Here is a 13379-nt window from a genome sequence, read left to right as displayed (position 1 = left end):
CTGTTCTTCGGAAGGCTCGTTAAGCCGTTGGTTCCTACTTACAAATGTAAATACGTAGCCGTTACGAGTCATGTCAGGGGCCTTTAGCGACTCAATAATACTGACACCAGGGTTGATGAGGTTGGTAATTATAGTTACCTCATAACCCACATGGTAGAAGAAGAAGAGCATGATATACTTAGGAGATGATAATATTTTTTTAAGTCAGCGTTTGTCTTTGTACCGTCTTAGGCATCTGTGCATGTCCTTAAACCTTTGCAGTGCGCTTAAGTTTTAAGTTTTAATATGTTTATACTGTTTTATATAGGTGGAAACCTGTTATTGGCTTAGTTTTTAAGTATGATTTTCTTTTTGCTATAGTTGTTAAGAGCTGTTGGTCTCCCAAATATAAAATAAATAAATAATAATCGGTGAAAGAGAAACGTCTCTCCTGCCAGCAGGTTCTAAATCGGGTATCAAGTTTTGCGATCACGAGCTAATTAGCTGCTTCTATGACTAATAAGTAGTATAATTAGGAGGAACTTACTATCGTGTCATCCAAATTGTATTAAGTAGACAAGTAAATTAAATTACTGTTACTGGTAATTGACATTGTCGCACTATCTTTCATTGATATGTACTTGAAAATATTTGCATAGAACTGTTATTTTTATTAACATATTTATATTTTTTTACAAAATGGCTCTTCTTCTCATCGTGTGGGTTGTGAGGTGGAATACCAACCTCATCAACCCGGATGTCGGGGTTATTATAGAGCCGCCAAAGGCCCCTGACATGACTCGTGTAACGGCTACATACTTTAAACATCAGTAAGTAGTAACCGGGACCAACGGCTTGACGTGCCTTCCGAAGAACAGATCATCTCACTATCGGACAATCAGGTGATCAGCCTGTAATCTCCTAACCAAACTAGGGATCACAAAGTAATTTTTGTGATATGCCCCCACTGGGATTCGAACCCGGGGCCTCCGGATCGTGAGCCCAACGCTCAACCACTGGACCACGGAGGCCGTTAAGAAGGCCGTTGAGAAGGAGAGAGCGCGGAAATGTTAGCTGTCACTTTTGAGCGTACCTGGGGCCTGTTCTGCGAATAAATACTATGTTTCAGTGTAAATTACAATGATAATTTGGTGTTCATTACGTAGCTAATATAAAGCTCCAAAATAATTGTGATCACACACTCCGCAATGTATTTCAAATTGTCCTTGTAATTTACAAATCGACGGGGAAGAAGCAAATACTCCTATCTTACACAGACCTAACTGTAAGATAGGAGTATTTGCTTCTTCCCCGTCGAAATGTAAGTTTTATTAAACATGGCCCTGGTTTTATTATACCATGGTTAAGCCAACTACTTACCTATGTTCTTCCTTAGTCCCAGACCAGCAAAAAAGTTCAGGTTTCAAATGTAATTTTCATACAGAATGTAACATAGTTGCTCTCAACTAGGGGTCAGCTGTGAATATCTACTGTGAGAGGGTAGTCAGTATGCATGCCTGGGAGCCCGAGGGCTCTCCTCGCCACAAAGACACTCCAATCAGCGAACCACACTGCAATGGTACTTGCAACAGTTGCAACGTAATTTCATACCGAAACACAATGTACGGTCACGAGCAGTTTTATATACACTTTGGTACCATGTCACATTAACTTTTTTGACAAATTGAACTGTAAGTCTCACTAAATGACAAATATGTTAGTGCGACAGAGTCCTAAAGTGGGTACATTATATTGCTCATGACTGTACTTACATCTACATAAAATATCATTTTACTTCCCATTAGTATGGAGCTTCCCAGAGCCACAAGTAATTAGAAGACAAAAGACAAAAGTATAGAATTGAAAATAATTAAAAAAAAACTAGACGCTATTGAAAAAAAATACTTAAAAAAAACAAAAGGAACAGCAGCCACCATAGATTTCGTCAAAAAAACTTGAATTTTGCGACGGAAAATTCCACTTGATATTAACTGAGTCATGAACTGAATCATCCCCCTGAGTATTCGTTACGGTATCACTAATACCAATACGTACTTGTATGTGGTATAAGGGACATTATAACGAATACGAAGGTCAGTGGCGCAGCGGTAAACGCGCTCGGTCTGCGATTGTTGAAGTTAAGCAACTTTCGCAAAGGCCGGTCATAGGATGGGTGACCACAAAAACAAAGTTTTCATCTCGAGCTCCTCCTTGCTTCGGAAGGCACGTTAAGCCGTTGGTCCCGGCTGCATGAGCAGTCGTTAATAACCATCAATCCGCACTGGGCCCGCGTGAAGGTTTAAGGCCCGATCTCCCTATACATCCATAGGGAAGGCCCGTGCCCCAGCAGTGGGGACGTTAATGGGCTGATGATGATTACCACCCTAAGACCCTGTATATTATATTTTTTTGAAATTCTAAGGTTATTCGAACAACCTTTGATTCATTTGAAGGTTGCCACCAGATATCGGTACCTTAGTGCGAGTAAACCCGGGTAAACATAGAGTAGGCTGTTAGCACGCGCGGCGCCCTGCGGGGCTTCGGTAAGCACATTACGCGGCCGCATGGCCGCTCCGCCCTCGTGATCGCTGATTGATATAATCTCTGCTTTTCATTTATTCTCTTCAGACATCCAAACGTACTGACATTATTTGTGGTAGCTTCTAATGACGGACTTTGCAATCGGCGTTCCCCAAAACACGATAGATGGCGTTGTTAAGTTTTTTTCTTTCATTGATATGAGACACATACATATTTTATCTTTGTTTTTGAGTATAAATGATGACCCTTTTTATTACACCAAGGTACAATTACAACTTCCACCCATTATTTTTTTTATGTGTGACTAATTAGTCACACATAAAAAAAACACATCTAACTACTGATAATTTGTTTTGTATGTTATGTGCAATAAAGTATATTTGATAATGATGATACTGTTTAAAGAAACATACAATCACGCCTGTGGCCTATAATTGGGTCACACCCCGGACACTTTATACAAACTACCTCGTTTTACACAGATAATGGTGCTAATTCCTGTAAACACCATCTAATTTTTTTTATTTTAAGTTATATCTGTCATTTTCTTATCCGCCGAAAAGGAAAGGGACGGGTAATCGACAAGCATAAAATTTATGGAAAAAACGTCAATTTTAAGCACAAATCTAAAACAGCCGTCTAAAATTTTTACACTGGCCAATAACCTGACAGAATTATATTGACAGCACACGTCAAACGGTTTGCATACCAGCGAGATACCTTTTTGATTCGCCCGAGTTATTCATTTTTACTCATTCTTTCTAAAATTAAGAGCTATCAATCATCCGTCCCTTTCCTTTTCGGTGGATAAGAAAATGACAGGTATAACTTAAAATAAAATTAGATGGCGTCTGCAGGAATTAGCACCTACACATTAACATTATCGTACACGCGCATCTGTGTGTGGGACGTGTGACACCATACGATTCAAGTCTAACCTGCGTTCGAGGGGGGGTGGGGTAAACCTAGCTCAGACACTGGTGGGGAGCGGAGAGTTGCCGTTCTATACGTAGTATTATTCTTTATTCTATGGTTGGGTGGCCAGAGCTACACAAAAAAAAAACAGAAGACAACTTGCAGCCATTTTTGTTATGAAGTCTAATTTATTTATTTATTTAATAATCACACGTAACAGGTTACAGACACAAATCTTATGAAATCAGAAAAAAAATCAAAAACCAACAAAAAAATCAAAAAAATATAACCAAAAAAAACAATCAAAATCAAATCTTATGTTAATGGGGAAGGTACTCAAGAGAAGACGATGCCGAAAACAAAACCACCCCAATCTGAAACGACATAGCTTCGTAGACCCTTTAGGATCGATTAATTCTTTCAAATACTTATCCCTCACAGACGACGCCCTGAGCCGAGGTTCGCGCCCAACTGGGTACCCTCAGGCCTTTTATCTAAATTTTTTGTACCGGGTGAGAGCCCTCAGCACTCCTTATTTGTCCGGTCAAGTAGTTAATGCCATTTGCAGCAAATCTACAATAAATCACTTCAACACACATACATAAACTCACGCCTATTTCCCACCGGGGTAAGCAGAGACTATGGAATTCCGTTTGCTTCGATCCTAAGACACTTCTCTTGTTTCTAACTCTAAGTACTAAACCTTTTCTAAGGACATCTCCAATTTGGCAATGTAAGTCCTTCTAGATCTTCCTCTGCCAGACCTACCATCAACTCAAAAAAAAACACATTCAAAAAAGAAAAATCCAATAGGGGGCAAGCCTATTGCCATTAACTCAATCCAAAACTATTCGCAAAGAATGATTAAGTATTATCATTACCAAATAGTGAAAGTTACAATATCAAATACTAAATAGATTATTTACCTAGGTAACTATTATCTAAATCTAGGCGTAAATAAAGCGCAAACTATGACGTAAGTGCGTGAAATGATCGTTTTAAGGTTAATTCAAGTCCTATCTCAATAGTTATTATAAATATCTAGTCGATTAAACTCAAATCAAGCGTCGATCTGGTGAACTGGAAAATTGTACCGACAAGATTTTGATTAAAAGCATATTAACCGCATTATTATCGACCAAACTGCACATCAAATATCGAACTTCATTCTCTAATACAAACGATTTTAGTTCCACCTTCAAATAAGCTGTTATAAACGTCCATTACTTGGTGCATATGGAAAATATACCAATTCTGCCTTAGTTAAACGGCAATGTGTGCTAACAGCTTTGTAAGGTATGAAGGGATCACTTATAATGTGTTTTCTAATAAATCCCCAGACACGATTAGTTCCAGACAGATTATACCGTCAAGGGAGGGTGAGGGTTGAACGCCATCCCAATAGCGTCGTAACACAAGGGATTAGGGGTTAAAATGAATCGAGTTATTCAGTACTACAAGGTTCGTTGACCTTTGCAAATCGTGCGACTACAAAAAGCGAAATGACTACAAATGAATGAAAGTTCTTTCACCCAAAAGTTGCTTGGCAGATTGCTATTTAAAAAAAAAGCCACGCGCCAATAGGGTACTTTCCAACCAGTCAAATCAGTTACTTTTTACTGAACGTCAAACAAAACATGAAATTACTATGGAATTTGTATGAAAAAGCAACCTGGGATGTCATAGAAAAATGTGACAAAATGTCGCACTCATTATTACATTTTTCTTTATTGAAATTCATAAATACATACATACATAAACAGCCTATAGGCTATATACCTACGTCCAACTGCTGGGCACAGGCCTCCCCTCAATTAACCGGAGGGGATATTTATAAATTTCAAAAAATTGAAATTCGTAAATACATTGCTTAAATAGAAAAAAAGCAAACTTTTTGTCTAAGTACATTACAGCTGGCTTTATTTAGTAACTTAATCAGAATACTTATCATAATTTATCTTTGACCTAGGAAACTACCTGTGCTTCTTTTGTCCTTAAAAAGGTTATTGATTCATTGATTGACAGATATACTTAGTTTATTAATTTACTTACGTTTCAAAATGTTAATAAGTATACGTTTGAACTTGAAATTAACTTTATAGTGTCAGACTATAATAAGTCCATTCCTTAGCTTTATACAAGCCTTTTTAAGCCTTTTTTAGTTTCTATATCAGTAAGTACAGTCATTAGCTTACAGTCATTAACTTTAGGACTCTGTCGCACTAACATATTTGATATTTAGTGAGATTCACAGTTCAATTTTTCAAAAAAGTTAATGTGACATGGTACCAAAGTGTATACATTTAATGCTCGTGACCGTACCTACTAAGTATATACTTACCCTACGTTTACTAAAGAGAAAAGTGAAATAAAGTAAAATAGGTACATGTTTAATTAACATTTTCTTTATTTTTTCATATTGGCAGTCGAAGAAAATTGTAATATAAACACTTAACTCCTCTCACACTAACATCCTCTATAGAAATATCAAACAATATTCATTAGAGAGTCTTGAATATACTATAATTACTAACAAACATGTACTTTTGTATTTAATAAATGCTTTGGAACTTTACAATTACTCAGAAAAATATTTAAAATACTTTTCGTTGCATACATTTCATTTAATATTACTAAAAAAGTTAGGTAGCCATTACACTGTAAGTCAAAATTGCAAACAAAATTTTCACGATTGATGTATGATCCACATTGTCCATCAAATTGTGAGGTAGCTACCGATCTTACGGAGATTTTAAAATCAAAATAAAATAGGTAAGTCGACGGCTTAATAATAAATGATACAGTCACCAGGATTGCTGAAATTCTTTACTTTTTTTGATGTGCCTTTTTTGATTTCGTGATAACCCGCATATTGTATTGCAGTAACTACTTCGCCGGTCAAAGGCTTGGTAAAGTCTAATAGTGACCTCCCAATCCATACAAAAGAACATCATAGATCGTGATCTGACTGACTGTGTAACGGCTACCTTAATACAATTTTCAACATTGTGTGACCAATAAGTAGATACCTATTCTTATTCTACGTGTAATATCTCGACTCAAGCAACAATAAAAGGGAGATTACTTACATAAAGTCTTTATTTCAGCAACCGCCACAGAGAAGAGAATTATTGTTGAAAATTAACTTCTTTTCATGGCACTTGCTTTTGTCGACTACAACAAAATACTTGAAAATCACATGCAAAATATAATACTAAAACTGATTCGATAAGAATTTTTCACGATGATTTTATGTGTGTATGATTTAAAGTGAAAGATCTCTTAATATCAAATTATCAACATTGCGAAAAGTTAATTTAATATATTTTTAAATAGTTTTAAGTAAGTATTATTAATTCGATTAGATATAAACTATTCATTTTAAAAATTGTACTTAACCTAATATCAACATGATTTCCAAGTATTCAGCCTATCAGTTTACTCCTAAATGCCTAATTATGTGATCATTTATAATGTCAAATATTTTAAAAATAGCAATTAAATTTTGAATATTTTTTAGCATTTAATAGTAACTGCATAAGTCAAGAATTTAAAAAATACGAATGCAATACTCAGCACCTAAACAAATGTGCGTCAAACGCAATTATAATAGGCAGATAAAATAAAATATTTACAATTATGTCCTTTGCCACTTTTTTATAACAACAACAATTTGACAATGAAAAATTCGCGCCATCTTTGGGCCGAAAACGGAACTAACTACTCAAATAAAATTGATAACATTACACAAGTTGAAGTTTTTATTTGAGCAGTCTTGTGATATATTTTATTGCTTTTGTCATTGCAATTAGATTACTTAAGTAATAATTGTAGTAAGTATAGACCACTTTGGAATACGATAATATTGACACATAAACATCTTCTAAATTTAAATTATAAGTAGTTCCCATTTTGACCTAGAGAGGACGCTAAACATTTTTCTCGTCACCTATTTTATTTGGTTTCACACTTGCTCATCCATTCCATTAAGAATTTTCGTATTATATTTTTATTATTTATATATTTTGTGCTTTTTATTTTTTATTTTAATAATATTTTTTGTTTTTTAATTTATTTTTTGCGGTGTAGCAAAGGACTGCGTTTCGAACGCAAATGTTCAGTCACGCTTAACCTACTTACAATTTATGTTAATAATAACTAGAGGTAGATGCAAGCATTTTTGTTTGGAAAACTAGTGATATGGATTTTTTACCTTTTTTGCCACACGGAATCGGAGAAACGGAACAATCGGGCCAGGTTTTGTTCGGCTGGAACCGCAAACAAAATCCCGCGCCCCGGCCGGCTTAACCCGCTTTCCCGGTTCTGTATGTATCAAGCTTTTGATAACTAATCACTGGGCTGGGTTTTAAATTATTTTACCGAGCTTTTTTTAAAATTATTGACAGATGAGCGAGTAACGATAATCCTGTCTTGATGAAAACTGACAAAAGAACCCAATTAATAGGGTTACACCACATAGGAACTTGCTTCAAAAGGTTTAACCCCACTAGTTAACCAACACGCTCCATCTATTTAGAGATCCATACTGAAGGTCTCCTGGCTCTCGTCGAAGGAGATGGAGTTTGACCTTGAGTTCTTGACAGGGGTGGTGGCGTGTGGTACCGACCCTGGGTTCTTTAGCAGAGCGGCCGGTAGCGAACATTTCGGTGGTGTCTGTGAGATCGGAGACTGCCGTAAAGACATCATGAAGGATTTCTCGTAGATTATTCTGGTTCCTGGAATAGATGGAAAGAATGGTTTTAGTCGGGGTGTTCTTTTTACAAAATTTAGATTTGATTTTTTTTTTAAATTGTTTTTTTACTAAGATGAGAACACTTGAAAGTCAAGATTCTATTATTTTTCTCTATGGGTCTATTCTAAAATTAAATAATCCTACCAGTGCCCTGTTTATCAAAACTTACAAGGCCTGTATTATAAGATTTTTTCTTGTAAAAAATGTAATTATTACAAGAATGTGCTTATTAAAACTACACTTGTAAATTAAGTACATGTTACAAATGTCAATATTTATTTCACAAGTATATTTTATAATCCCTATAGGCACTTTTTTGATAAACGTAATTTACACGAACTTGTAGCTTGAGAACGTGTAAACTTGTAAGTTTTGATAAACACGGCAAAGAAGAAGCGGAGCAAGGAGTTTCTGCAACCACTTGCTTTTTTATTATTCATTTCGAAAAGCCAAAACGCACTTCACGGGAATGTGAATTTCCTCACGATATTTTCCTTCACCGCTGAGCACGTAATCTTTTATGATCCAAACGTGAATTCGAAAACAATTTCGAAAATCATTGGCGTCCTTTGCTGGATTCGAATATGCGACCTTCCAGTGAGAGTCAAGCGTTCTTTCAACTGCGCTACCGCGACTCACAAACTTAATACAAAGCTGTTTTTCTGACCATCAGTACTATTGTAATGGGTCATGGTATAGCAAACACATTACCTAACTCCCCAAGTAGCTTTATCTGTCGCCTGCATCATTGTTTACATATTCACACTCTATGAACGTGCCATAAAATTCCATCTATTTATTTACAGACGCCCACACCAAAAGCTAAACACAGTTGTACCTACGCTACGTGATGTTTTTTTGCACGGCACGTGTTAGTAAAATTACTTTTATTACTTACTTCCTTCAATTTATTAGATAAAAAAAATTAACAGGCATTGCTGATTAATTAAAATTACTTTTTCCTCTAGAAGAATAATAAAGTTTTCGGCAAGTTCTTGCCTAACGACGACACTAAAAAGTTTGCATTGCTTTAAAAACCATTTAATCTCAAATAATGCTGGTCATAAAGCTTTTAAAATGTTTGTAACTGCCAGACGTCAAGAAAGAAAATTAATATTTTTTTTCTTTTTGTTTAATAGGCTATGAAAATAGCTATTTTAATTTAAACGTTTAGGAATAATACTTTATTTAAACAAAAAGATTTTATTACGACTAATGTGATATTATTTAAAACTGCACGACTTATTTAAAAAATGGGTAGCTACCCATATTGTAAGATATTATCGCCGCAGTTGTTTTATTTTCTCTCATAATAATCCTTTAGGTTCTTGAACTATTTCCGTTTTTTATTTAAATTGATTATTCATTATAGTATTATAATCCAATTTGTAAAATAATGTGAAAGGTAATGGGTTTATTGATCTTTGTTATCATAAGCTTAACATATAAATGTATTATCCGTGTGGCGTATTCCATTAATGAATAGAGATTGAATAGGTGCGTACTATATTATGTGTTGGTTAAATATAAGCATTAGATGTGTAAATACCTAACTAAATAAGCCAAGGTAACAGCTAACAATACTGCATAAACTACACTTCTCATCAAAAAAATCGAAACACTTCCGTTTTCATTGTTTCTGTCCGAATTTAACACAAAAAAGAATTCATACGATGAAAAAAAATACATAAATGTATAGCTGGCAGTTTGGCCATTACAGTAATAAGCGAAAATTCTAAATTCAAAATTAGAATTTCATTTGTTTATCTTATAAACGAAATGAATCACTGTTTTGAGACAAATGTGTGTTTAGGGTTGGAGTACATTTAGCGTTTAAAAACTAAAAATTGGCGCCTATCCTTAAACTTTTTGTTTTTTATTTCAATACTGTGACTTTGGGACGTCTGAAAAAAGGTTTTTTTTCTAAAACGTATGGATACTTCGCCCACAGAAGCCGCCCAAGTTGTGGCATTGCTGGATTCTGGCCTTAGTCAGCGTGTTGTGGCTGCAAGACTGCATCTAAGCCTGTCATCTGTTCATAGAGTCTATAAACGTTATCGGGAGACTGGTTTGTTCACGCGCCGTTCAGGATCTGGCAGGAATCGGGTCACTTCTGAGCGAGATGATCGATTTATTGTAACAACTTCTTTAAGAAATCGACGCCTTAACGCTTTTCAACTGCAGCAGCGGCTTCGTGTTGTACGAAGGGTGGCTGTAAGTGACTCTACAATTAGAAGAAGGTTGAAGGATCGTGGACTGGTACCGCATAAGCCAGCAAATGGGTCGAAATTAACTGCAGACCATCGAAGAGCGCGCCTTAACTTTGCACGTGAGCACCTAAATTGGTCATACCTACAGTGGAGCAAAGTTCTCTTTTCTGATGAGAGTAAAATTATGCTGTATGGTAACGACGGAAGGAACAAGGTCTACAGAAGAGACGGAGAACGCTATGCACAATGCTGCATTGAAGAAAAGGTCAGCTATGGTGGCGGTTCGTGGACGGTTTGGGGAGGAATCAGCGCCGACGGTAAGACAGAGCTTGCTTTCGTGTCTGGGCCACGTCTGCCTGCACTAAACTGTCATCGGTACGTCGAAGAGTGTCTCGAGCCTCATGTGATGCCCTATGCACATTTTATTGGCAACGGCTTCATATTCATGCACGACAATGCTAGGGCTCACACCGCGGGCGTCGTACGAGATTATCTTAACGAAGTCGATATCTCTATTATGGAATGGCCAGCAAGAAGCCCGGACATGAATCCCATTGAACATCTGTGGGATGAATTAAAGAGACGAATTCGAGCAAGAGATCGTGCCCCAGAAACACTTAGTCAGCTGCAAGATGCAATCCAAGAGGAATGGGACAATATACCACAGCATGTGATCGTGACTCTCATCCGATCGATGAAGAACCGTATGGAAGCAGTAATTAGAGCTCGGGGAGGGAATACAAGTTATTAAATAAACGTTTTTTAGCTTTTTTTTTCATTTACGTGTGTTGTTTTATCCATTTCCTTTATATTCCATACGGAATAAAAATGACTCATTTAACAAAATACGAAACCTTTGAAAAATTCATTTAAATTTAGAACATTAACATTAAGATTTGATAAGCTCATATTACTCACTATTAAACGACATTTAACATTTATTCCTAAATGTACACATTTTTCTGATAATCCTGACAAAACGTAAACTTGCAAGGTGTTTCGATTTTTTTGATGAGAAGTGTATATACACGTGTAGCTATCATGCAATAAACATTATTTTTGTGTAAATTGCGAGTTTTTACCTCGACTCTACGTAAATATTTAACCTCTATTCACCGGTAATATCGCCATGTGGGCTTACATAACCCTGTTTGCTCGAACAACGATAACGTAAGCGACCAAATCGAGACTTCTCGCCGTATGCTAATCTAATCGACAACGATAAACATAAAATTTTATTCGAAACATCATTCATTCGGACGTTTACTCCGATATTGTCAAAAGAAAAGAGGATAAAATGTTTTTTGTAGGAAAATATTGCGGTTTCACATCATAATAACGCGATAAAAAGTTGTTCTTTGTTTTTATAATTAATAGGTTGGATGTAAGAAAGAATTCCTTTGCCATGTAGCGGGGTGCGAAAGTTTCAAAACATTTTTCATTTAGCGCGGGCACGGAGAGCTTTGAGCTTTCGGCGTACTTACTAAAACTATTTTATTTATTTTTACCTGTGTGGGTGCGGTAATTACTTATAAATTGAATTAATTCAACCATTAAAAACTTGAACTTTGAGTAGTATTCAAATTAAACAGGAAGACAGATGCAACAATAAAATAAGTGATTTGAATGACTAATTGATCTGAATTTACATTTTAGTATGTAGAGTCGCTATTTCATTGAAGTGTGTTTGTAAAACAAGTGTTTATTATTTACCAATATATACTCTGTTTTAAAGCTATTTGTGTAGAAAAAGATTACAAGTATTTCAAGGATTCTTCTTCCGTAAAATAACTTCGCCAATGAGGTCGTCGGCTGTGGTCGCTATATATAGAACCCTTGCGATTGAAGCTAATTGGAACTACTCACAACCAGTAACAACTAGAGGTAACTGAACTTGTAGGTATAATATGATACTAGGCCATCTGTTAACTTTATTAATCTTTGCACATTTTGCCTATTAACACTTGGTACCTACCTCTATACCTACCAAAGTTGGTATATCTACCTACCTAGCTAGTTTGATTCACGAAATGGTGGGATGTTCTCAATGCTATCTTTTACTACTTGGTCGGACAAATGGGGAGTGCTGTGGGCTGTCACCTAGTACATTCTTACCTTTAGACTCCCCATTTGTCCGGCCAAGTACAGAATGTCATCCTAAGCAAATCTATAATAAGGAATGTCAGTTATTTAATAACTGCGCACAATATTCCCAGTTTTATAAGTTATAACATAACATCTAATTGTGAATTGCGAACACGTGCGCGTTCCAACTCAGTGCGCATGTGCGAATGAATATAAACACGTCTACACATAGATAACTATGTATACTCTGTAGCTAAACGATAACATTGTTGATACTTGACAACATGTGCTGTTGCTATACCATTTTTATCGCGAGGTATTTTAAATATGTAAAAATATGATCCTTTAACCCGATTTTGTTTCAGAAAGAAATTTTCTTGAGGCACTTAGGTAGTTTCATATATATTTTTTCTTAAATAGAATAAATATGTAATATAGTTTTAATACGTTACCTCCAGGGGTAGTGGAGTAGACTGTGCCTCCAGGTGTGCTGGAGTATACATCGGGCATCTGCGAAGGGTCTGTGATGAGCACCCTCCGCGAAGGGATCGCCTGGCTGTGCGTCGCTTGTCTTGCTATCGGGGACGCTGACATTATAACTTTTTTTTTTACCTATTTACTTTTACAACACAGTCACAGCACTGTTGTGTTATGTCCGGGACGATTGGAAGTAAAGAACTGAGCTGAGCGCAACCATCGCCTAAAATAAATACGGCGCAACGCGGCCCCACACACACACACACTCAAAACATCCGTTTACACACAACACACATACGCAACCTCACATCAAAACAAGCAAAGATTATTCCGCGCAGAGAGGACAGAACAGTGTAGGTATAAAAACAAATCAGGATAGCGCGCGCCAAAATTATTCTAAGGACTTAGGCTACGGCTTG

At 36.2% G+C, this 13379-nt stretch overlaps 1 protein-coding gene across 1 annotated transcript; it reads right to left on the bottom strand.

Moving 5' to 3' along the window:
• Positions 1-5824: 5824 nt before the first annotated feature.
• Positions 5825-13173, bottom strand: LOC126373904 (eukaryotic translation initiation factor 4E-binding protein). Its single transcript, XM_050020260.1, has 2 exons — positions 12936-13173; positions 5825-8171 (listed from the first exon to the last, which is right to left on the bottom strand). Exons 1-2 carry the CDS (start codon positions 13075-13077, stop codon positions 7969-7971), a joined length of 345 nt encoding a protein of 114 aa, XP_049876217.1. The 5' UTR covers positions 13078-13173; the 3' UTR covers positions 5825-7968.
• Positions 13174-13379: the final 206 nt, after the last annotated feature.

This window comes from Pectinophora gossypiella, chromosome 16, assembly GCF_024362695.1.
Source record: "Pectinophora gossypiella chromosome 16, ilPecGoss1.1, whole genome shotgun sequence".
Lineage (NCBI taxonomy): Eukaryota > Metazoa > Arthropoda > Insecta > Lepidoptera > Gelechiidae > Pectinophora > Pectinophora gossypiella.
This window is presented reverse-complemented; position numbering and strand designations above follow the sequence as displayed.